Consider the following 25,366-nt stretch of genomic DNA (forward strand, 5'->3'; position numbering starts at 1 on the left):
TTCTCTGGAAGAAGGGGATGCCTCATTCACACCCCGGCCTGGCCTCGGTCTGGTTTGGGCTGGGGCTGCCCCAGCACACGCTTCCCCCAGATGCTCGCAGCACAGCCAAAGCCAGCCCAGTGGGCATGGGGGGCACTCAGCTGCCTCCTCAGGCCCTCTTCTTGCCCAAGACATCGCCTGAGCTCCTCAAGTCCCCACCAAGCTGCACAAGGCAGAAGGGCAGTCAGAGCTTGCTTGCTTGCTTGCTGCCCTCTCTTCCATCTTTGGCTTCTGAGGGTAATGGCTGACCTGCCCTTCCCAGGGGGCAACTTTTAGCCCTGGGACCAGGGGCTTGGTCTTGAGAACACAAGAAGAGCTGTGTTGGATCTGACCAAAGGCCAAGCTAGTCCAGCATTCTGTGCCCACAGTGGGCAACAAGAGGCCCCACTGGGAAGCCCACAAGCAGGACACGAGTGCAACAGCATCCTCCCACCCGTCCCCCAGCAACTGGCATACGGAGGCATACTGCCTCTAATCCTGGAGGTAGCAGGCAGCCATCAGGACTAGTAGCCATTGATAGAACATAAGAGGAGCACTGCTGGATCAGGCCAAGGGTCCACCTAGTCCAGCATTCTGTTCACACAGTGGCCAACCAGCTGTCAACCAGGAACCCACAAGCAGGGCATGAGTGCAACAGCACCCTCCTGCCCATGTTCCCCAGCCACTGGTGTAAATAGTCTTATTCTCCTCCATGAATTTGTCCAATCCCTTTTTAAAGCCACCCAAAATATTGGCCATCACTACATCTTGTGGTAGTGAATGCCATAGTTTAACTATGTGCTGTGTGAAGTCCTTCCTTTTGTCTGTCCTGGATCTCCCACCAATGAGCTTTGTTCTCCACATTATGCATAATTTTGTACACCTCTATCATGTCTCCTCTTACTTGCTTTTTCTCTAAGCTAAACAGGCCCAAATGTAACCTTTCCTCATAGGGGAATTGCTCCAGCCCCTTGATCATTTTGGTTGCTCCTTTCTGCACCTTTTCCAGCTCTAAAACAAGTTTTTCGAGGTATGATGACCAAACTGTACACAGTATCCTGAGTGTGGCCTTCATGGACACAGTCCTCGCATCCCTCCATAATGCATGGCATTCAGGAGTTTCCAGGTGCATCATAAGAGAGTAGGGGGGGTGGAAGGAAAGTGCTTGGAGTGTATCACAGCATCAGTCGGTGTCAGAATGTGCACCAGGATCTTTCACCCCTTCCCTCCAAGCACCATGCCTCCTTCCACTAGGCCTCACTGCCTTGCACTGGGTGCTGTGCTTTTTGGCCAGATGTGCTGATGATGTAACTAGACACAGCCCCATCCATGCTGATGATGGGACTGGGCCCAGATATACCATCGGCTCCTTTGGTCTTAGTGCCTCTGCGGCATCTTGCGGGGCAGCTGACTTAGCTCAGTGGCCCAAGGAGGCATGCTAGCCTTGCAAGGGCGGGGGGAGGAAGAGTCCTTCTGTGACCGCCTTTGACAGCATCTTCTCTGGTTTTGTTTCCACAGGGGTCACCACAGTTCTTACCATGACCACTTTGAGCATCAGCGCAAGAAACTCGCTGCCCAAAGTGGCATATGCGACGGCCATGGACTGGTTCATAGCCGTCTGTTATGCCTTTGTGTTTTCTGCGCTGATTGAGTTTGCTGCAGTTAACTACTTCACAAAACGCAGCTGGGCTTGGGATGGCAAGAAGGTGCTGGAGGCCCAAGACATGAAGGTGAGAAAGCTAAAAAGGGAGAGGCACAAACACGGGGGGGGGGGTGCATGTGAGAACACCCACCCACCCCAGCAAGACTAGCTTCCAGCCTTACTCCACATAGAGCTGGAGATATTGACAGCAAGTCGCCAACGTTTTGCAGCCCCAAGAGACAAAAAGGGCTACTGCACCGCCTTGTGCTGGTGCCTTGGGGCTTTTACGCATCATAACATGAGCTAACAGCATACCTGTAACACAGAAGCAATTTCTGACAGGTAAAAGTCAAACTGGCTTCCCCCATAAGTGCAGCTGACAACATCCGGCAAGGTTTGGCACAAGGATTTCTTCATTTTGCCCTGCTATGTAAACCAGGCTAAGAAACCAGGAAGGTTCCCCTGCCCACCAGTGCCCAAACACTGGCAAAACAGCCTCACCCACACATGCACTTTGATCAGCAGCAAGGAAACTATATGAAAGGCTTCGTTTGCCATAAACCTCCAGCCGTATATTGTATGCATTTACTAAAATAGTTTAAAACCGCTCTTCATCCTTGCAGATACCAGAGGGTGGAGTACAGGAGCATGATTAATGTAATACACTGTACACTGAAACACTAAAACAACATCATCTTCATAAAACAAAAAGGCAGCAAATGTCTGGAACAGCTAAATCATATCAACAAATGAAAATACCAATATGACTGAAAAGGTTTTGAGCCAAAACAATTGCAATGCTGGTGTGAGTCACGGCTGCAAGAGGAAGGCAGCCCATGAATGCATGCCACAACAGAGAAGGCTCCTTCCCTTGTCACCACAGAATGTATGGGGGTACTTGGAAAAGATGATTTTAGGTCCCAGGCAGGCTGGTCTGGGGGAGGCTCTCCTTCAGGTATTTAGGTCCCAAGGGCTTTAAACTTGAGCCCCAGGAGCTTGTATTCGATGAGGGAGTGAATAGGCAGCGATTAGGGAGTGACTGGCTGCTGCATTTTGCCCCAGCTGGAGCCTCCAAATCGTCTTCAAGGGCGGCCCCATGTACAACACATTACAGTCATCCAGTCAGGAGGCTGCCACCGTGGCCAGATCATCTCCATCCAGGAATGGATGTAGCTGGCAAACCAGGCAAAGCTGGTGAAAGGCACGCCATTGCCAAGCCTCCGAGGCCGCCTCTGTCATGTGACGGAGACGGTTGTGGAGCACCCGAGCGACAGCCTGCTCCTTCGAGGGGAGTGCAGCCCTGTCTAGAACAGGCTGACTCGCCACGTAGGAGCCACCCACCTCCCTGCGGGGCGTCTTGTCAGGACCTCGGTGAACGCCACATTCAGTAAGGCCTTCCAGCTCACACCACATGGCCACGATCCATTGTGCTCCATATTTGCCTGTTGATGGATATGTGGTAGAACTATGCACGGATCCTCAAGGGCCCTAAGGGGCATTGCCAGCTGCCCCTTGTGGCCCTTTTAGTTCTGCAGCAGCAGCAGCCAACGTCTCTGGCTGCTCTTTGCTCCACACAGCTATGCCAGGATCCAAGGGGTTTTGGTTCTCTTTCCAGAAAAAAGAGCCCATCACATTGGCTAAGAAGACGAACAACACCTACAACATTGTGGGCACAACCTATGCCCTCAACATTACCCCCAAGGAGCCCAGCCTGCCCACCATTGCCAAGAGCGCGGCAGCCACCACGGCCATGCCCGCCACTGTTGTCGTCCCCCCAAAGGTGCCCCGCTTGGAAGAGAAGCCTCCTCCTGAGCACAAGAAGACCTACAACAGTGTCAGCAAGGTAGACAAAATGTCCCGCATCGTCTTTCCTGTCCTGTTCGCCATTTTCAATATGGTGTACTGGGCCACATACGTCAACCGGGAGTCGGCCATCAAGGGCATGATCCCCAAGGAATGAGGCCAGTCAGGCAACCCTTCCATCAGTCCATATGACCCTCAGGCAGAGGAGTCTCTGGGGCTCCTGGCTCACCTCACCAGTTCTATATTCATTTTATCTTTTATTATGGTTCATTTTACTGCCTGCCTTTCTCACGCGAACCAAACTGTGATTTTTTTAAAGGAGAAAATCCCAAGAACATTTAATTTGTTCCTTGTTGTTTTCATTTATTTTTGTTGTGTGTGGTGGTGGGGAAGTATCATGGAAAAGTGTGCCTCAAACATGGTACGTCTGACATCCATCTCCCCTGAGTCCCTTGTGTCCCCACCCATCCACCCCCCCTCCCCATGGAAGCTAGTGTCATGCCCAGATCATTCCCTGCTGTTCTGTGGAAAGCTGGGCTGCTTCCTCCTCCCTCCAGTGCCCTCTGGCGGACTGCCCTGTTGACTCCAGTTGCCACCTTCTCAAGGAAGCAGAGCATCCCCCAGTGCAGCTTGCTTGTTGGCCCCCCTTCTGCCGTGCTTTTTCTTCTGTGGACTAGCTGCTACCACGGGGAGAAAGATGTTCCAGTTTGGAGAGCTACTTAACTCCACCTTGGGGTCGCCCTTAGCAGAGGATGTGGGAGCAGGGAGGGAGGGAAGACTCAGACTTTGGCCTGCAGAGGCATAGAGTTCAAGCAGGTTCTGGGCTCCATCAAAGGCAGGTGCAGATTTGCAATGGCTTCTCGGATTTAGCATGAGCAGGTGGTGGCAGCGGCCTGGGACACCCGTTTGTCCCACAGTCTGGCAGTGTTATCCTTGCATTCCTTGTTTGCCTTGGGGGTGCTTACACCATTTCTCCTTCTGAATCCCCCCTGGATTTCGTAGTTCTGAATTACCGATTTGTGGTCACAGAGTGACACCCATGTGCTGGTTATCTGCTGTTATGCTGGATGGGATTTTCAGATTTTGTAAATATTGTTGTGTGTGCACAGTTGGCTCTTGCTGCAGTTTGCCATCCTTTCATGTTTCTTCTCTTCCTTGTTAAGTCATGTGCAAGGGCAAATGTGCACACTGAAGTACTGTGCAGCATGGTTTCTGGAGAATGTGTTTGTGCGAATGCCTTTCGCCTTTGCTTCTTCATATGTACATTTACAATCTCTTTTGAAATGTTACAATAGAAGCCTTTGTACACAAGAAGCATTTGTTCTCTACAGATCATGTTGGAGTATCAGCCGCCCCCTCATGAAAATGGGCAGTTTGCAGGCACACCCTGCTTGCTCATCTTCCAGGAGGAGGGCAAGAAGCAGGCTGGCCTCCTCCCCACGTCAGCAGGTGCCATTTTAAAGACTGGGGAGGGCAAGGGACTTGTTCAGCTGCTTGTTCCCCTCAGCCTCTAAGGAACTGAACTGTTGGAAAAAGAGAGGGAGGGAGGGAGGACAGATACTTGTCTTTGGTGACATTAAGCAGAGATAGGGGGAATTTCGTTTGCACCCTTTGAAGACCACCAGGCAATGGAGCAGCCCTCTGCCTCTTGGCAGATGCATAATACTTGGGGAAAGTGCTGCGGCGCTCTCCCAGGACGAAGGCACGTCATCCCCACTGGCACTGTCCTCTGCTGATGTGGGAGGGGGCTTTCTGAGGAGCAGGGGAACAGCATCACCTCCCTATCTTGGCCTGTGTGAGAAACTGCACTCTTCTGCACCACGCATACTTTTTTTTTTTAATGGCACAATTTCAAGAGGAAAAAAATGTGAATGAATGGAGGTGGAATTGCACATGGGCAGATTCTAAAATTAAAAATTCTCCATGTGAAATCAAGACAGAGCAGAATGCTGAACACAGTCCTCCTATGGAAGAATAACGAAATGGGGCAGTGGTGGTGGTGGTGGGTGTGTGTGGAACCTGCTTGTCCCTTATTTTCCGCAAAGCCCGCCTGCAAGGTCACTATTGACAATCTTTCATAAAAAAAACAAATACACTCTTTCGTGACTCAGGATTAGAATTGAACAATAAGAATCATCAGTGAACAAGTTGAAAGGATGCTAAATCTCAGGATTTTAAAAACCGCTCTGGCAACTTTCTGGTCTCTATGCATGCCCTTGAGAACCAAGAAGAGCAAATCCCCCACCCCCCTTTCTCTTTCTGTCCCAGTTGTCCAGTGTGCCGCCCCAGTCCATCCCTTCAGAGTAGGGTGCAGCATTGCTATTTTTAAAAAAGAATGTCTTGAGAGGGCTTTTTGTTTTTCAAGTTTTGAAATAATGATCATAAAACATGCAATTCTTGGTAAAATGGTGCTTTTCTGATTCCATTTTGTGTCACAAGTGTTTGGGCTTAAAATGTTCAGTTTGAGTCCTGTTGAATTTTACATGAGGTTTTGGTACTACTGTTCAAGCTTTTGGATTCTGAACACCTAAAATGTTTATCCAAAATCTATCTTAATTTTTATATACAAAATAATTTCAGATCTCAAAAAATGTTCACTTTGAACATTTTAGAATATTGGGTTGTTGTATACTGTAGCTACTAGGTATACATCCAACCATCAGGACTGGGTTGTCATTTTCTGCCCCCGTTCCCCATTCCATCCTGCATTCAGACTGTGTGCAGAGTGGCCTGTGGTCCTGGCAAGCCTTAGAACCGAAGAGGAGCCATGCTGGATCAGACCCCAAACACCCAGCGCATCCAGCATCCTGATTCCTTCAGTGGCAGGATCCCCCCCTGGGACGCCCACCAGCAGTAGAAGAGTGCAAGAGCCCCCTTCCGGTCCTGCTCCCCAGCAAGTGGGATACAGAGGCAACTGCCCCTGGACCTGGAGATCATTAGCCAAGGACTCATACTGAAGGGGTGCTGAGCAAGCCATTCTAGGATCAGCATCAACTTCCCTGTCTACAGAATGGCAATAACCATGGCTTGTCCTCGCAGGACAAGCACAAGAAAAGGTTGCACACATTTTACATATTTTGTCAGGTGTATTATTGATTGATTGGTTGATTTGATTTGTACCTTGCTTTTCTACCAGAAATTGGCACTCAAGGGAGCTTACAATCATAGGAACTAAATTAAATAAAAACTTGACTAAAACAATAAAACAAATACATTAACACACAATTAAAAACACAACAATTCCATAATAAAAAACAGCATCAACCCAACAGACCTGCTTACATGCCAAAGGGCTCTTGAATAAAAGGTCTTTGCCTGCCGCTGGAAGGGCAGCCGCACCGAGGCCACCCTAGCCTGCCTCAGCAGGGAGCTCCAGAACCTGGGAGCAGCCACCAAGAAGGCCCTCTCTCGCATCGCCTCCAAAGGTGCAAGACTGAGTACAGCAGGACCAGCCCTTTTGTTACAGCCCTTCTCTTTTGTGTCCCTGGAAGTTCCAGGTTGAAGCACTGTGCAGTTTCCATCTCGGTTCACTTTGTCCTACTAGAACTGCAAGCCTGCTTTTGGACTGGGGGAAGGGACATTGAAAAAAAACTCTAATATCAGCTTTGGTTTATTGTACCCGCCCACCTTTACATGCCAGAATAACTTAGATGTTGCGAGCCAAAGGGAGTGCCAAAAAGGGGCATCAAGCTATGTTGTCAGGTGACTGTTTCAGCTGAGATGAAGCAGTAGAAGACCATAAGGTGTCCTCCCATGGCGCACATGCCTGACTGAGTGACTCACTGACTGAAAAGGAGCTCGCTCAGGAAGGATGTGTGTGCGCGTATGCAACCTGGAAAGAGGAGGAGCGGGACTTTGCCCAATCACGGGAAGGTGTGTGGGTCTTAAAAAGTCTTAAGAATAATGATGTTTGCTCTAGCTTGGACCTATGGTCTGTAGGCCAGCACCTCCTTTATTCAGTACAGGAAGTCCGTATGTGAAAGTAGAGTTCTCCACATGCATCATTGCTGGATCAGGAACCGCAAGTGTCAATGGGATGCAGATTTGCACGCTTGTCTGAGTATGGATACTGCTTAATCCACACTGCCTTTTTTCCACAACAGGATGTGCAGCCCTATTCTGGTACCACTGGTTGTGCGTAAACAGCTGGGGTTGCATCAGAATGCAGGGCTTGTGCCAGCATCCTGTCTGTCTCTCTGTCTGTCTCCCTCTCCCTGCTTGTGGCACAATTCCTATGGGAGGAGGGAAGTGGACTGAGAATTCCACTGGAACAGGCAGTCTAGAAGGAGCCCATCTCAGCTCCTGCTCAAGATCCCTTTCCTGAAATCCCATGGGAGGTGGAGACTCATCCTGAAAGAGGCTCCCCCCCCCCACGGGATTTCCATGAAAGAAACTGCCCTCAATGATCCCTTGGAAATAAAGAAGCAGCACTAATTTCTGCAGAAAGCGCCTTGCTTTGAATGCAAGCTTCTACATAGGCCTCTCCTCACCACTCACCTGTCTGGTGGGCTGGAAAGCAACAGGTTCATGAGGGCTGCAGCCAGGCAGGTAGGCAGCTGGGATCTGCTCCGAGGCTTCCCACACCCCTCCCGTTCTTAGTCACATTACTGCCAGTGACGGATTTGAATGCTGTACATTTCCTTTGATGTCTGCTTAATGTATCACCTTCTGCATTATTAAACATATGAACATCTGAGGTAAGCATCCCAAACGTGTTCAGAAAATCTCATTAGGCATTACATCACACCATCTGGGAAGGCAACAGTAATCTCCAGGCAGGAGCTTGGCTTTCCTTTGGTGTCACCAGCTCAGTCCTTTCAGGCATCCCTAAAAGCAGCCTGGAGCCAAGATGTGGGGTGGGGAGAAGGGGCAGAAGAAGCCCACGTACGTTGATGTTTCCTGGACTAGCTTCAGAGGGCCCAGGGCTGGGCATTTGCCACCCTGTCATGACAGCGCTCCCTTTCCACTCTGCACAGTGTGTCTGAGGAGATCGGAGGCAGCCTGAGTGAATTCCCGGTTTGCTTCTCGCCCCTCTGTCAGATGTGGGGGGCTCAAGTGAGGGTGCGAGGCCCGAGGGCCCATCAGAAGGGAGAGCCAGCATGCCATATTTCCTTCAGTGGCAGATGTTTCCGCATCTCCTGCCTTGATCGCACATTCAGCCTTTTCAAAACAAGACTGCTACCTTTAAGACTTTTTAGCTGCCTTGGGGATTCTTCTTTTTTCTTCTTTGAAGGGTGGGGTAAAAAAGAGTTAAATACATACATACACAAATCTGTACTAAGAACATGTTCACTAGTGAAGTACACTATCCTGACAAAAGCAGCAGGATGACATTTTTGGAACTGAAAACTTTGCACAAATATAAATCTCAGCAACAGATCAGAATTTAAATTTGACTCTTTAATGCTGCCATGCGATGGTCACTGCCCTCAAACCAGCTGCCTGTCTGTGCCAGCCCTGGATGGGCATAGATCGATTCCCTCCTACTGAAATCAAGGGGGAGGGTTCAGTGGTTTGGTTTTGCTTTTTTAACGGCGGAGGCGGGGTGGGGAAGCAGCAAGAATGCTGCCCTGCCATCCCACCACCCTGAGCTGGGCAGGGGCCCGGATTTTTCAGAGCCTTTGACCAGCGGCAGTGGCCACAGCAGAGCTGCTGCAGCTGCCGTCTCTCTAAGCCAAGAAGCAAACGCTGACAGACTGCTGAGCGGTCCTCTTTCAAATGACTGAGTGCTTCCCAGGAGGGCTGTACACAGACCCCACTTCGCTTCAGGTGCCACTTTGGACCTCCTGAAGCAGCCCCACTTCACTTTGGACCACATCCGCTTCACTTCAGATTTGGATATCCAAATCATTCTGATATGACATTTTCCCATTGACTTGCACTGCAAAACAGAAACAGCCATAACTTTTTAAGTTTTCATGGTAGATCCATGGAGTTTGGGGAGCTGTCAGGTCCCATGGAGGGAATCCCACCTGCCAAATTTCAGACAGTTTGGCCCAGATGTTTTTGTGCTAGGTGGAGTTAAAATTTGATTATTTTTTTTCAACAAAAACTCTCAAAGCAAAGAGTTATAACTTCTCGCTGTTTCCACAGAAGCATATGAAATCTGGGCACCCACCAGCCCCCATGGAGGTGACTAAATCTGCCAAACGTCAAACAGTTTGGCCCAGTAGTTTTTGTGCTAGGAACAGATAAAATGTGCTGCTCTCAGAAACTCAAACTAAAGGGCATAAAGGGATAATCAGAGAAATTTGGTGTTTGGTGATTAGGAGGAGGTCACTATCCCGCAGTGGCTTAGTGGTTAAGGCGCTGAACTGCAGACCGGAAGGTCGGCAGGACAGCAGTTCGAGACCCGAGTGCCGCGTGACGGAGTGAGCTCCCGTCTTCAGTCCCAGCTCCTCCCAACCTAGCAGGCTGAAAGCAAGAAATTGCAAGTAGATACATAGGCACCGCCTCGGCGGGAAAGGCAACAGCGCTCCGTGCACCTTGGTGTTCAGTCATGCTGGCCGCGTGACCACAGAAGCGTCTTGGGACAGCGCTGGCTCTTCGGCTTAGAAACGGGGATGAGCACCGCACCCTAGAGTTGGACACGACTGGTTGGGGACACCTTTACCTTTTTTTTTACTATCCCTAATCCCTGGTGTAGGTTTCTTTGAAGTGCAACCCTCTCTCCCCTAGGCCTACTTGCCTATTCAGCTTCACGGCTGACGTGAAGAAAGAACAACGGCAGCGGTCTCTTGTCTGACCTCTACACTCTGCTGCCCTATGCCAGGACTGGGGGCAACCCGGCTTGGCTACCAGTGCTGCTGGTCCCACCAGCACCTGGCTCACCTCTGCCCCTGCCAGGGCCCCAAAGATGCCTCATAGCGGGCTGGCTTCGCCACGCAGTGTAGCACAACATTTAAATAATATACGTTGCGTGGTGCTTTGCCCACGGTCTTTTGAAATGCAGTGCTTTGCCACACACTGTTTGCTTGTCACACCACACACGTGCACGCACAAAAGAAAAGCGAGCACTGAACTATCTCCAAGCAAAAGGGGGTGGGGGAAGGACTATTTATAATCCTAACAGCAGAGAAATGGGGTTTTATTTTTATTTTTTTTAAGGCAAAAGAAATCAAAAATGGGAAGGAAAGGAATACAGGAATTGAGAAGGGGCGTGTGTGTATGGAGGGGAGCCAAGAAAATCTAGACGGAAAGTAAGGGAAAACCAAAGGTTGAGAACTGAGAAAAGTGGCTTGGGGGAAGCTGAAGAACAAGGCAGGGCAAGGACAACAAAAGTACGTTTAACTCTCTCTTTTGTTGGTCTTTCAAAATAAGCTCAGTGCCCTGCGACCTACGTGGCTAGCCCTTGGGGCGCAGAATACGGCTCTGACTTACGGCTCATTCACTTCCGTGGGTCTGGCCCAAGTAGGGCTAACGCTGAGCACCACCCATCCGAAATCTAACTCCACGGTTATTTAAACGCCGGTTTCTTCCGCCACGCTCCGTGCAGAGCGACCTCGCCATGTGTGCGCAGAAGCGAGCCGCGGCGCGGTCCGCGGGGCTCGCTCGCCGCTCGGCTCGTCTGGCGCGCCCGGGCCTCGCTCCCCCGCGCGCCGCTCCCCGCGGCGGGCCCCGCTGGTGAGCGCGCCTTCGCGGCTCCGGGCTCGCCGCCCGGGAGCGGCAGCCCCGCCGGGCTCCCGAGAAGGCGGGGAAGGCGGCGCCAAGCCCGCGCTCCCGCCCGCCTCCTCCGCAGCGCGCACGCGCGGCCCCCGCGTGCCTCGGGCCTCTGCCCCGCCCGCCTGGGGCGCTGCCCCGGCCCCGGCCCCGGCGACGCCTCGCGCCGTGGCTCCAGCCCGCGCTCCTCGACAGCGTCTCTGCGGCACGGAGGGCGACGGCGGAGCCCGGAAGGAGGCACGGGAGGGTCACCGGCGGACGGCGGCGACGCCTGGTCTGCTGCGAAACGCCGCGGAGGAGGCGGGAGAAGCGCCGCAGAGGCCTCGCCGGGCGGCACCGCGCGGCCCCCCTCCCGCCGGGGCCACCGCCTTTGTCGGGGCCTCCCTTGCCGCGGGAGGGCGCGGTGGTTCCCCAGAAAGTGCGTCAGGGCCGCAACGCGGGAGGGGGGGTCACGCGCCTCCGCTCGCCCGCCCGCCTGCCAGGATCCCGGCGACTCTCCGGCTGCTCAGCTGCTGCCTTTGGGATCCAAAGCACCTGTACACGGGTAAGTCATCTCTGCAGCTCCTCCGCTTCTCAGGTGCTGCCTCGGAGGGGGAAGGAGGGCCAGACTCCAAACTGCATAAAGCCGTGACTCTGCCACCAGCCAGCTCCTTACCAGGAAGGCCTCCCAAGCTAGCCTAGCCTGTCCACGGAATGCTCCTTCTGCGCCTCCAGACAGACCCCTCCCCTCCCCTCCCCTCCCCAGGTTCCCCTTCGGACCTGGGCCCCCTGAACAACTCCTTAAGGATCTCTGGCCTCCTCAGAAGTTCCACCTTCCTTCTCTTACCTTCCCCTTTCCGGTAGCTTGGGGTTCAGGCTGTAGACGTGGGGCGATTGACATTCTAGAGACAGGGTTTACTAGTAAATGAAAACAAGCAAATCACAACTAAAGGTATAGAGCTGAGTGGCACAACAGGCCATAAAAGAAAGTGAAAGTTGCAAAACGCAAGTTCCTTTACCATGGCTGACCTTGGACTCCTCTAGGCTGCTCTTTCCTGCTCTGGTCTTCTGACTCTGCTCTCACTTCAGGCTCTGGCTGTCTGTCTTCTCTTCCTGGTGCTCTCAGTCTCATTATATATCCTCCTCCCTCAAAACTGAGAGTACTGCTTCAAACCTGAAGAAATGAAACTTGAGAAATGAATCTGATGCTTAACCGGAGAAATGAAATGAATCCTCTCAGGGTTACCCCCTCCGAAAAGAAAACTCCAGGCCTCGAAGCCTGACCCATTTTCCCCTTTGCCTCTGTAGGCCTCATAGAATCATAGAATAGTAGGGTTGGAAGGGGCCTACAAGGCCATCGAGTCCAGCCCCCTGCTCAATGCAGGAATCCAAGCCAGAGCATCCCTGACAGGTTGTTGCCGAACCCAGAGTCAGAGAGACCACGGAGTGAAGGAAAAAGAGATTCTTTATTTAACGCGCGGGCTTAAGGCTGGAATCATTTCCAAAGAGCCAGAAGCCCCGAAATACATCAGCACATTGTTTTTATAGACATTGTGACACATATGAAACGGCTCCTCCTCCCCCTCCCGCGTGGGGTTGCAGTCCTCAACATTTCTTCTCCTAGCACAATTGTTTATAATACAAGAACTGGGTTATAGGGTAGCCGTGATAAGGAGAGAACAGCAGAGAACAAGATATACAATTGTATGACCTTTGACAAGACAAGGAATTCCTGTGTCTCGTCAGCTTACAACAATATATTCAAGGGAGAAAGAGCTCAGCAAGAACATGAAGCATGAGACTGCATGAGGCTACTTCGTCTGACCCCCGATATGGCTGCTACATTCCCCCCTTAAATGCATAATTTAATTACAATTATAGCATTTCTGATAACTATACAAAGGTTTTTGTGACATATTACTTAGCCTCTTGTTGGGCTATTAGAGCGTAGAGGGCAGCAGTTTTACTAGGTGAGACATGAAACAGATTGGTTAAACAGCGCATAAGACAAGGAACGCAGAGACATAACAGTATCTCTATGAACAACACTGGTAGAATTAGGATGAACAATGCTTTTAAGCCAGCTAAGATTTGGAAGCCAAGGGGTTAACTAATTGAGCTAATTGTTTTGTCTTATTGTTTTGTTAGCTACTATATTGTGCAGCTTGTTGATCTGTTCATCTACAGCATTGCCATTATCAGTTAAGTTAAAACAACAGAGCTTTTGGTGTGTTTCATAACTTAAATGATGAAGAAGGAAGAGGTAATCTATACCAGCTCTATTTTCTAGAACTGCACCTCTTAGATCACGCAACTCTTTATTTAACAATGACAATGCTCGTGAGGTGGCATTTATGCTTTTGGCTAAGCTGCAAGCTAACCGGTTGATCTCCAGACTATTAGCCAAGGCTAAACCTGGAACCTATAAGCCCCTTCATGGATCACTGCCTTGTTGTGGCGAAGGGGCTTGCGTAACTCAGTGAAGCCATAAGCTATGCCGTGCAGGGCCACCCAAGACGGACAGGTCATGGCAGAGAGTTCTGACAAAATGTGGTCCACTGGAGAAGGAAATGGCAACCCACTCCAGTATTCTTGCCAAGAAAACCCCATGGAACGTATCACAAGGCTAAAAGATATGACGCCGGAAGATGAGCCCCTCAGGTCGGAAGGTGTCCAATATGCTACTGGGGAAGAGCAGAGGGTATTTCCAAGTAGTGCCAGAAAGAGTGAAGCGGCTGGGCCAAACCCGAAAGGACACTCAGCTGTGGATGTGTCTGGCGGTGAAAAGAAAATCCGATGCTGTAAAGAACAATATTGTTTAGGAACCTGGAATGTCAGATCAATGAATCAAGGTAAGCTGGAGGTGGTCAAACATGAGATGGCAAGATTGAACATCGACATCTTGGGAATCAGCGAACTAAAATGGACAGGCATGGGCGAATTTAATTCAGGTGACCATCATATCTACTATTGTGGGCAAGAATCCCTTAGAAGAAATGGAGTAGCACTCATAGTCAACAAAAGGGTGGGAAAAGCAGTACTGGGGTACAATCTTAAAAATGATAGAATGATCTCAGTACGAATCCAAGGCAAACCATTCAACATCACAGTAATTCAAGTCTATGTCCCAACCACTGAGGCCGAAGAAGCTGAGGTTGATCGGTTCTATGAAGACCTACAACACCTTCTAGAACTAACACCAAAAAAAGATGTCCTCTTCATCATAGGGGATTGGAATGCTAAAGTAGGAAGTCAAGAAATCACCGGGATAACAGGCAGGCATGGCCTTGGTGTACAAAATGAAGCAGGACAAAAGCTAATAGAGTTTTGCCAAGAGAACATGCTGATCATAGCAAACACTCTTTTCCAACAGCACAAGAGGCGACTCTACACATGGACGTCACCAGATGGTCAATATCGAAATCAGATTGATTATGTCCTTTGCAGCCAAAGATGAAGCTCCATACAGTCAGTCAAAACAAGACCTGGAGCTGACTGTGGCTCAGATCATGAGCTGCTTCTTGCAAAATTTCGGCTTAAATTGAAGAACGTCGGGAAAACCACTAAACCGTTCAGGTATGACCTAAATCATATCCCTGATGAATATACAGTGGAGGTGAGGAATAGATTTCAGGGATTAGACCTGATAGACAGAGTGCCTGAGGAACTATGGACGGAGGTCCGTAACATTGTTCAGGAGGCAGCAACGAAATCCGTCCCAAAGAAAAAGAAATGCAAGAAAGCCAAGTGGCTGTCTGATGAGGCTTTACAAGTAGCTGAGGAAAGAAGGGAAGCGAAAAGCAAGGGAGAAAGGGGAAGATATACCCAACTGAATGCAGAGTTCCAGAGAATAGCAAGGAGAGACAAGAAGGCCTTCTTAAATGAACAATGCAAAGAAATTGAGGAAAACAACAAAATGGGAAAGACTAGAGATCTCTTCAAGAAAATTGGAGATCTCAAGGGAACGTTTTGTGCAAAGATGGGCATGATAAAGGACAAAGAAGGCAGGGACCTAACAGAAGCAGATGAGATTAAGAAGAGGTGGCAAGAATACACAGAAGAACTATACAGGAAAGATCTGAATGTCCCTGATAGCCATGATAGTGCGGTCACTGAACTTGAGCCGGACATCCTAGAGAGTGAAGTCAAGTGGGCCTTAGGAAGCATTAGTAACAACAAAGCTAGCGGAGATGACAATATTCCAGCTGAGCTATTTAAAATCCTAAAAGATGATGCTGTTAAAGTGCTGCATTCAATATGCCAACAAATCTGGAACACTCAACAGTGGCCACAAGACTGGAAAAGGTCAGTTTACATTCCAATTCCAAAGAAGGGCAACGCCAAAGAGTGTTCAAACTACCGCACAATTGCGCTCATTTCACATGCCAGCAAGGTGATGCTCAAAATCCTACAAGCTAGGCTTCAGCAGTATGCGAACCGAGAACTACCAGAAGTACAAGCTGGGTTTCGAAGAGGCAGAGGAACTAGAGATCAAATCGCCAACATTCGCTGCATCATGGAGAAAGCAAGAGAATTCCAGAAAAACGTCTATTTCTGCTTCATTGACTACGCTAAAGCCTTTGATTGTGTGGATCACAACAAACTGTGGCAAATTCTGAAAGTGATGGGAGTACCAGACCACCTTACCTGTCTCCTGAGAAACCTGTACGAGGATCAAGAAGCAACAGTAAGAACCAGAGATGGAACAACCGATTGGTTCAAAATTGGGAAAGGAGTACGACAAGGCTGCATATTGTCACCCTGCTTATTTAACTTATATGCAGAGTACATCATGAGAAATGCCGGGTTGGATGAATCACAGGTCGGAATTAAGATTGCCGGGAGAATTATCAACAACCTCCGATATGCAGACGATACCACCCTAATGGCAGAAAGCGAAGAGGATCTCAAGAGCCTCTTGTTGAGGGTGAAAGAGGAGAGTGCAAAAGCTGGTTTGAAACTCAACATTAAAAAAACTAAGATCATGTCATCTGGCCCTATCACCTCCTGGCATATAGAAGGGGAAGAAATGGAAGCAGTGACAGATTTTACTTTCTTGGGCTCCAAGATCACCGCAGACGGTGACTGTAGTCATGAAATTAAAAGATGCTTTCTCCTTGGGAGGAAAGCTATGGCCAACCTAGACAGCATAGTAAGAAGCAGAGACATCACCTTGCCGACAAAGGTCCGTCTAATCAAAGCTATGGTTTTCCCAGTAGTAATGTATGGCTGTGAGAGCTGGACTATAAGGAAGGCTGAGCGCCGAAGAATTGATGCTTTCGAACTGTGGTGCTGGAGAAGACTCTTACGAGTGCCCTGGACTGCAAGGAGGTCAAATCAGTCCATCCTAAAGGAAATCAACCCTGAGTGCTCATTGGAAGGGCAGATAATGAAGCTGAAGCTCCAATATTTTGGCCACCTAATGTGAAGAGAAAACTCCCTGGAAAAGACCTTGATGCTGGGAAAGACTGAAGGCAAAAGGAGAAGGGGACGGCAGAGGATGAGATGGCTAGATAGCATCACGGATGCAATGAATATGAACTTGAGCATGCTCCAGGAGAGAGCGCAGGACAGGAAGGCCTGGCGTGCTATGGTCCATGGGGTCACGAAGAGTCGGGAACGACTGAACAACAGCAACAACAAACCTGGAACCCCAACCAGTGACATGGTTAAGGCCAATTTTTCTGAGTCAGAATATAACTGCACATGACTATTACAATTTTAGTTAGTTGGAGTGCTCGAGGCTGCCGTCGATGGATTTTCTCGGGCCACAGGGGAAGAATTGGCACCAGTTTAATTGGTGGCTGAGGCAACATGGGTGGTTATTAGACAAGTTGGCAGGAATGAATGACCAAGTGCGGGAACTACATGTCTAAAACCATCCATGAGGCAAAAGTATGTGGGCATCATTAAAAGATATGTTTTGAATTTTATTACAGTAGAAGGGGGCCAGGGATAGCTTTATATTTTCTGGAAAAAATTTTGACAATTAAGCATTTGTGCACACGTAGCATTTGTTTCAGCAATGATGGGGGTGCGTAGAGTGAACTCTGTAGGGGGTAGGATCTTTGCAACCACACCCCAATTAGCATTTTGGGAATAAGTTAAACTTACACCATAAACTCTTAACATGGTATCTTTTTGAATTTTCCCAGGATGTCTACAGACATGTATTAGGCAAGAGCTAATAAGCCTGTTTGCAGGTATACCTCTTGGCAAACAAAAATGTTTTACTCTCGTGATGTTAGCCAGGTGAAGCCAGTAATTATCAGCAAATCACTGGGACAAACTTTCTCTTTCAGGGGCTGGCCCCCCTTTTTGCACCTTATTAAGGAGACACAATGCAACACTACTAACACTACAACACGCATGTTTGATTTTGTTTGGGATCTGACCGTACACTGGGCAGCTATTCACCTGGCAAGCTGCAGTAGGGTCTAGTCCCCTTCTTCAATTCTCCAGTTGCAGGTCTGACCGTATGCAGGGGGACAGTCTCCCGGTGTGTCCACAGTAAGGTCTAGCCTGAGTCTTCTTACTGCTTTTTTAGAATGATTTTTAAAGGATTTTCAGGATTTCTGTTTACAGTCTACTCTCCCCCTCTCGCTTTCTTGACTCGTGTACAATGTATCCAGGGTTTAACTCCAGCAGCTTTCATAGCTGCAGGGGTGGAAAGTATGACAGTTTTCAGTCTTCTCCATCTGGGAGTCAAAGGGTTATTTTTCTCTCTTTAACTCATACTTTAACTCTTGGTTGGAAAGGATGAACTTCTGTGATGGGAATGGCTTATTTTCTAAGACAAAGCGACGCTGGGCTTGAAGAACTCTGCTCAGTGTTTGGACTTCTTGTTTAAGGCTAACGTTTGCTTGCTCTTGATGCCACTCCAGTGTCAATCATGAAGTCAATGTCACGGCCCTTCACAGTCAATGTCACGGCCCCTCTCAAGCTGTCTCCCTCTTCGCCCATTCTGGCCCCTTTGGTTTTCTCCTTTGTGTATTTGATTCATTTTATTTGGGCATTCATGCCACTAATGTCTATCTTGTCCACACTGGGCACACTGGTTCTTTTTTAAGAATCTTCTGCCTCTGCTGGGTCGTCTTCTTTTTTTCTTTCGTCCACGTCTTCTTGGGCCTCTGGGTTGAGGGAGGGGGGTGTACTGGCGATAGGCATCTGAAAGACGCTCCAAGTACGCTCTGGGGCCTCGGTGGCACCTTGCAGCACTTTAGACACTTTGGTCATATTAATTGACTTCTTTATACCTGCCTTTACGGCTTTTAACAGCAGGGTTTGATACTGGGTGAGGCGCTCTAGCCCCACTTGTGTTCTGGGATTTCAGCGGGGGGGGGGGTTACTTACAAGGAGACTTTATTGGGTAACTTACAGCACACAGGCGTACTTAATGGTTGGATCAGACAGCTTCTCTGAACCACGAGCTAGTGGGCTAAATGGGTTTTATACCATACATGTTACCCATGAGGCAACACAACACTAGCAAGCATTTTCAGCATAGGCTAGAAGTGTTTGGTTCTCAGGCACAGCTTCCTGTAAACAACTTCGCTTTCCAAAGTGCTTGATAACACTTTTATTTATTAGTATGGGAAGACAAATTTTTTCTCTTTCTTTTGCTTTCTTTTTCTTTGCTGATCTGCCTGTATTGCAGATCATGTTTCAAACTTTTTATATAAAACTTTCTGCTCCATGCACCAGCCTTGTCTCTTTATTTGTCTTTTTCAAGTTAAACTCACTTACTTAAACCTTTTTGCCTTACATTAGTCCCAATGACACACATTTGGGATAGGCTCTTCTTCTCTTTCTAGTTACATTTTTTTTCATCTTAAAGAACTATTACATTATTGTGGCTACTTTACCCCAGGTAATAAGCTCCAGGCACAATCAGCTGCTTTTAATTTACCCTGGGGGCAACTATGGCCACGCTTCTTTTCTACAAATGTTTTTTCTTTGCCTCTTGCCTTTTCTTTCTTCTTTTTTTTCCTCCCTTCTCTATCTGTCTGCTACTTTCTCTACTTCCTTCTTTTCTACTTGCCTTTGTCTTTTCTCCTTGTCATCCATCGGGAACCACACTTAGCATCATTTGGAGTTGCAACTAACACTAATCTGCAAATATCACATATATTTTATGATATTTAAGAAATCATAAAATATACACAACAAACTTTTTCTGCAATTTAACACAATGAATGGAAAACACTTTTTGCATGGTAAGGCATGATGGAGCAGATCCAGCAATCATACTGCTCTTCTGGCTGAAAGCTCAGGGCCCATTAAAATCAAGGGACGGGCATACTTACACACGCAAAGAGTTCTAGGTCACCATTTTTGCATCGGCAACTCTATGCTGCATGAGTTCTGGCAGAAGGAAATCTAAAAGTCATAGATCAAACTCAGCCTGCTGTACACTGAGCTGACTACAAACACAGACACACGGTCTACAGCAATGAGAGTTCAAGTTTATCAAAAGCTTCACAGCACTGTCCATGGCAAGTCTTTGACAATTTAAAATTTTAGTTCATGTGCAGAGTGTCTCTAAAAAGCCCAGATGATGATGGAGGCAAACAGAGAAGGCTCTGGGCAATGAAGATGCGATGTTTCCAGCAAAGGCTCTCCACTTTTGCATCAGTTTAAAAAGGGAAAGTGTGGCCCTACACCCCTTCTGACAGACAAGGGCCTTTAACTTTTTAGCAAGGCCTCTGTCTAAACAGAGCGGCACAGCTCAGCTCTCTAGCTGTGACGCTTTAACTTGGGCAACTCTTCTGTAAATTTTATTCTACTTCTGTCAGGTTCTCACAGACATTTTAAAAACTTACTCTTTTTTTTTCTCTTCTAACCTGGTACACGAAAGCACTGAAACACTTGAGTGCCGAAACTCAGGACGCGGGGGGGTGATGGGCATCGCTTTATACTTGCATTTTTCAGGCAGCCATTAATCTTCGGGGAGGCGGTGGGGTGATTTGCAGGACTTCAAAGGCAAGCTTCTTAGTTTGTTTGTATTTGTAAATCCCAAGCTTAAAACAGGACACGATGAGGTACAGGGCAGCCAAATTCTTGCTTTGGCACGGGCAACAAATAACTCGGGTCAGCTTTCTTCTCTGGGGTCTCAAACAGGAAAACAGTCTTAATTTAAAGTTGTAACATCACTGACAGCGTCAGCCAGCCAGCTACACAGATCTCATTGTTTTTTAAGACAGTTGCTCCAGTATCTTCTTTTCTTCTCAATCAGGTTGGGTCTCCCAGCTTACACAGTTTATTGCAGCTTTCAGGAGCGTGGTAGTAGCGTGATTTTGGCTTGGCCAGGAACATGCTGTCTGGTTTCTCGGTCTCTTCAGCACACACACTTAGGCAGTGTAACACTGGACACTCAAATCAGTGAGATTTCTTCATTGCAGGGAATCCCACGGCAAAAGCTTAATGGTTACGCTCTTCAGAAATCATATAGCCGATGGTCAGTAGCTACAGGCTCTATGCAATTCTAACACAGTTTAAAGCTAAACACGGTTACCTTGACAGAGATCTGCAACGTGGTCTCTCCGCTTCATTCTGCTTTGGGACAGTCTTATGGCACACTTTTCACTCGAAGAGGGGTCTAGCCTGTGCTCTGGGGGCTGATTCTTCACCTTTATTTTCTATTTTGCCTTCATCTTCTGGGTCTTCATTTTCAGTTTCCATTTCTTAGGGATTTCATCTCAATTAGGCGAGGTGATGATGTTGCACAACTCAGAATGTTGTGGGCAATTTTCCTGCCCCCCCCCCTCTCGGCGCGCTAGGCTAACAGCTACTTCTTTGGCCTTACACTCTCACGCTCCCACGCTTTGTTAAAAGCCAGACTGTCCTGCAACATTTTTCTAATTAACAGCCTCAGATCTTGTTCTTTTTTTTCCTCTCAGCTCGACCTTGAGCTTTTTGCTGTTTTCTGTCTCTATTCTGAATCTTTTTTTTAAAAAAAAAAAAAACCCTTTTCCTTCTTTGTTTGACATACATCTCAAGGGGGTGCAAGTCTTGAGCAGTAGACGAGCTCGCCTCCTCTTTTTTGTGAGAACACATCTTTTTAAGGGTCACTGCCGATTTTATTAAATCTTCTGCCCAACACTTCAATTCTTCAGTTTCTTTTATTAATGCTGATTGAGGTGTAAGAGGGGAACCTCCCGATCCCGTAGAGATGAAAGTCTCGGCAGACAATATCTGGGAGTTGAGGACCATAGCTGAAATCGGCGAATTACTGCCGGTGGGGCTTGAAACTGATGGCGACAGTTCTAAGTCAAAGCAAGGGGCAATGCCTCTGTAGGGGGGATGGCAGGGGCTCAGGAGCCACAGGATCTGGATCTCGACGGGGCGGTCTCACAGTAACATGGGCCCGTGGTGGAAGCAGGGCATAAGCAGGTGGAAACACCGTTAGCTCTGCCAGATCTTCACACGGGGCTTCTAACACTGGTTATAATTTCTTTTTGGCCAATTTTTCTTTTCTGAGCACCAAAACTTTTGCCTGGGATTCTAGGCATTTCTTTAGCCATGGAGGAGAAGCGCGGACTATGGAATCCCACGAGTTTATGTAGGGAAATTGGTCGGGGTGCCCAGGTCTCCCAACCACAATGGCATATACACGGCTGATTTTGCTGGGCTCTAAAGAGCCTTTAGTAGGCCATCCTACACCAAAAGACGGCCACTCTATTTTACACAAAATCTGCAACCGTTGAGGATTCATGAGGGGGGGGTCCCCATAATCTCCACTAAAACCTTTCTTAAAATTTGCTAGCATACATCCCAAGGGGGTGCAAGGTTTGCTTCCCCCACCACCCATAGCCTCCCTCCTAAATTGAAGACAGACACAATTAGGGAATGGGAATTGGTCAGTGAGTAAGGGGTCTCACTGGCCGACACAAGAGGATTTTACACACCACGCACTTTGCTACTGGCCTGGGCACCCGGACGGTCAACGGTATGCGTCAGAAACCGCAGTAGCCACTCACACAATCATCAATCTCTCCACTGCATCCATATGTCCCTGCCACCCACTTTTCCCACTTTTTACCAGAGCGGAAAGCGGCTTCCCCAGCTTCCTCAGCTTCCTACTGAGTACTGGCGTGCTGGGTACTGGCGCCCACTCGGGGGTGTGATCAGGCCCCCCTTCTACCCGCAAGGAGTAGGTTCTTTTGTATACGTATACCACCAACACTGACCTTCTTCATAAGGCGGGGCCCTCTTTTTTTCTGCCCAGTGGCCTTTCTCCCTAAAGGCGGGGCCCTCTTTTTCCCATATACTTGCCTTTCTCCTGAAGGCTTCCAATGTGGGTTTCAACTCAATTGCAGCTGCGATACAGGCAGGGCTCAAGTTCCTTCCTCCGCTTCCCAAGGTTCTCTTCCCGCTCGCTGCCGTTTGGGCGATCCTGGTGCAGGCTTTCTCCCATTCACTCGACAAAAAGGTCAGTGGCGCCAAGAAAGGGAGGCATGCGCCGAGCTCGTCTTCCCGGTGCGGCGATCAAGAGCAGGCAAATGCCACCTGTCTGGCTCAGAGCCTGCCACATCCGAGTCACGGCACCATTTATGTTGCAGAACCCAGAGTCAGAGAGACCACGGAGTGAAGGAAAAAGAGATTCTTTATTTAACGCGCGGGCTTAAGGCTGGAATCATTTCCAAAGAGCCAGAAGCCCCGAAATACATCAGCACATTGTTTTTATAGACATTGTGACACATATGAAACGGCTCCTCCTCCCCCTCCCGCGTGGGGTTGCAGTCCTCAACATTTCTTCTCCTAGCACTATTGTTTATAATACAAGAACTGGGTTATAGGGTAGCCATGATAAGGAGAGAACAGAAGAGAACAGCAGAGAACAAGATATACAATTGTATAACCTTTGACAAGATAAGGAATTCCTGTGTCTCATCAGCTTACAACAATATATTCAAGGGAGAAAAAGCTCAGCAAGAACATGAAGCATGAGACTGCATGAGGCTACTTAGTCTGACCCCTGATATGGCTGCTACAAGGTGGCTGTCCAGCCTCATCTTGAGTGCCTCCAGTGTGGGAGAGCCCACCACCTCCCTGGGTCATTGGTTCCATTGTTGCATTGCTCTAACAGGAAGTTTTTCCTGATGTTCAGCTGGAATCTGGCTTCTTGTAACTTGAGCCAATTACTCCGTGTCCTGCACTCCGGGATGATCAAGAAGAGATCCTGGCCTTCCTCTCTGGGACAACCTTTCAAGTACTTGAAGAGTGCTATCCTATCTTCCCTCAGTCTTCTCTTCTCAAGGCTAAACATGCCCAGTTCTTTCAGTCTCTCTTCATAGGGCTTTGTTTCCAGCCCCCTGATCATCTTTGTTGCGCCCCTCTGAACCGTCTCCAGTTTGTCTGCATCCTTCTTAAAGCGTGATGCCCAGAACTGGACACAGTACTCCAGATGAGGCCTAACCAGTGCTGAGTAGAGTGGAACTAGTACTTCCCGGGATTTGGAAGCTATGCTTCTATGAATGCAGCCCAAAATAGCATTGGCCTTTTTTGCAGCCACATCACATTGTTGGCTCATCTTCAGCTTGTGATCGACAACAATTCCCAGATCCTTCTCGCTTGTAGTGTGGTTGAGCCACGTATCCCCCATCTTGTAACTGTGCATTTGGTTTCTTTTTCCTAGGTGCAGAACTTAGCATTTATCCCTATTAAATTTCGTTCTGTTGGTTTTGGCCCAGTGCGCCAACCTATCAAGATCACTTTGAATTTTGTTTCTGTCTTCCAGGGTATTAGCTATCCTGCCCAATTTTGTGTCACCTGCAGATTTGATCAGCATTCCCTGCACCTCCCCCTCCAAGCCATTTATACAAATGTTGAAGAGCATTGGGCCCAAGACCGAGCCTTGCGATACCCCGCTCATTACCTCTCCCCAGTTTGAGAAGATCCCATCAATAAGCACTCTTTGAGTCCGATTCTGTAGCCAACTGTGGATCCACCTGATAGTTGCTTCATCTAGCCCACATTTCACTAGTTTGCTAATGAGGATATCATGGGGTACTTTGTTGAAAGCTTTGCTGAAGTGGAGGTCTCTTATGTCTACAGCATTCCCACAGTCTACAAGGGAGGTTACCTAATCAAAAACTGAGATTGGATGAGTCTGGCAGGATTTATTCTTGACAAATCCATGTCGGCTGCGAGCAATCACTGCATTGTTTTCAAGTACATACTGAACCCTTTATAATCTGCTCCAGAATTTTCCCAGGGATTGATGTCAGCCTGGTCTGTGGTTCCCAGGTCCCTCCTTTTTGAAGACAGGGACAACATTAGCCTTCCTCCAGTTATCTGGCACTTCAACCATCCTCCATGATTTCTCATCTTTGATGGAAATGAACAGTAGTTCTGAGAGTTCTTCTGCCAGTTCCTTTGTTACTCTAGGATGCAGTTCATCTGGCCCTGGAGATTTGAACTCATTCAGAGTAATTAGGTGTTCCTTGACCATATGCCTATCGATCTCAAGTTACACTTCAGCCTGTATTTCACCTTTGCCGGGGGGAGGGGTCATGGACCCTGTTTTGGAAGAAGACTGAGCCAAAGTAGGAATTGAGCACTTCTGCCTTTTCTTTGTCATCTGTTATCATTTTGCCATCCTCATTGAATAGTTGAACCACCATTTCTTTCCTCTGCCTTTTACTATGCACGTAGCTGAAGAAAGCCTTTTTGTTGCTTTTAGCCTCCCTCGCTAACCTCAGCTCGTTCTCAGCTTTAGCCTTCCTGATGCCATCCCTGCAATTCTGTGCTACCTGTCTGTACTCTTCCTTTGTTGCTTGGCCTTCTTTCCACTTCCTATGTGTGTCCTTTTTTGTTTTCAGGTCATCTCTTTGTGAAGCCACATTGGCTTCTTCTGCTGCCTTCCACCTTTTTGGGGGGTTAGAATAATTTATAATTGTGCCTTTAGAATTTCCTTTTTTAAAAAACTCCCATCCATCTTGGACTCCTTTTCTCATTAGAGTCGCTTGCCATGGGACCTTACTTACCATTGTTCTGAGTTTATTAAAATTGGCTTTCCTCAAATCCAGGGTATGTGTTTGCCTACACTCGAATTTTGCTTCCTTTAGAACCATGAACTCAAGTATAACTTGGTCATTTTCCCCCGGAGTTCCTGTAACAGCTACTTGATCCACTAAGTCATCTCTGTTGGTTAGGATCAAGTGAAGGATAGCCGATCCCCTAGTTCCTTCCTCCACTTTCTGTAGGAGGAAGTTGTCAGCAACACACATCAGGAATTTCCTGGAGAGGCCATGTTTTGCAGAA

At 48.3% G+C, this 25,366-nt stretch overlaps 2 protein-coding genes across 4 annotated transcripts in view; both read left to right on the forward strand.

The window, feature by feature from the left end:
* GABRA3 (gamma-aminobutyric acid type A receptor subunit alpha3) overlaps window positions 1-5,887 on the forward strand; it is a 68,680-nt gene extending 62,793 nt beyond the window's left edge. For 2 of the 3 annotated variants that reach the window (XM_084813410.1, XM_084813411.1), the window contains exons 9-10: window positions 1,537-1,748; window positions 3,276-5,865. In XM_084813410.1, coding sequence (XP_084669536.1) covers window positions 1,537-1,748; window positions 3,276-3,620 — 557 coding nt within the window. In that variant the 3' untranslated portion in view covers window positions 3,621-5,865. Of the gene's footprint in view, window positions 1-1,536; window positions 1,749-3,275 lie in introns of all 3 variants that reach the window. The other variant, XM_084813412.1, reaches the window with a different exon arrangement.
* Window positions 4,798-25,366, forward strand: part of LOC146338278 (gamma-aminobutyric acid receptor subunit gamma-4-like) — a 128,038-nt gene continuing 107,469 nt past the window's right edge. The window contains exons 1-3 of the mRNA XM_084813380.1: window positions 4,798-4,912; window positions 10,784-10,862; window positions 10,959-11,666. Coding sequence (XP_084669506.1) covers window positions 4,798-4,912; window positions 10,784-10,862; window positions 10,959-11,666 — 902 coding nt within the window. The remainder of the gene's footprint in view (window positions 4,913-10,783; window positions 10,863-10,958; window positions 11,667-25,366) is intronic.

Source organism: Heloderma suspectum, chromosome 9 (assembly GCF_057233095.1).
Source record: "Heloderma suspectum isolate Gila_16-S chromosome 9, 16-S_ref, whole genome shotgun sequence".
In the NCBI taxonomy this organism is placed as follows: Eukaryota; Metazoa; Chordata; class Lepidosauria; order Squamata; family Helodermatidae; genus Heloderma; species Heloderma suspectum.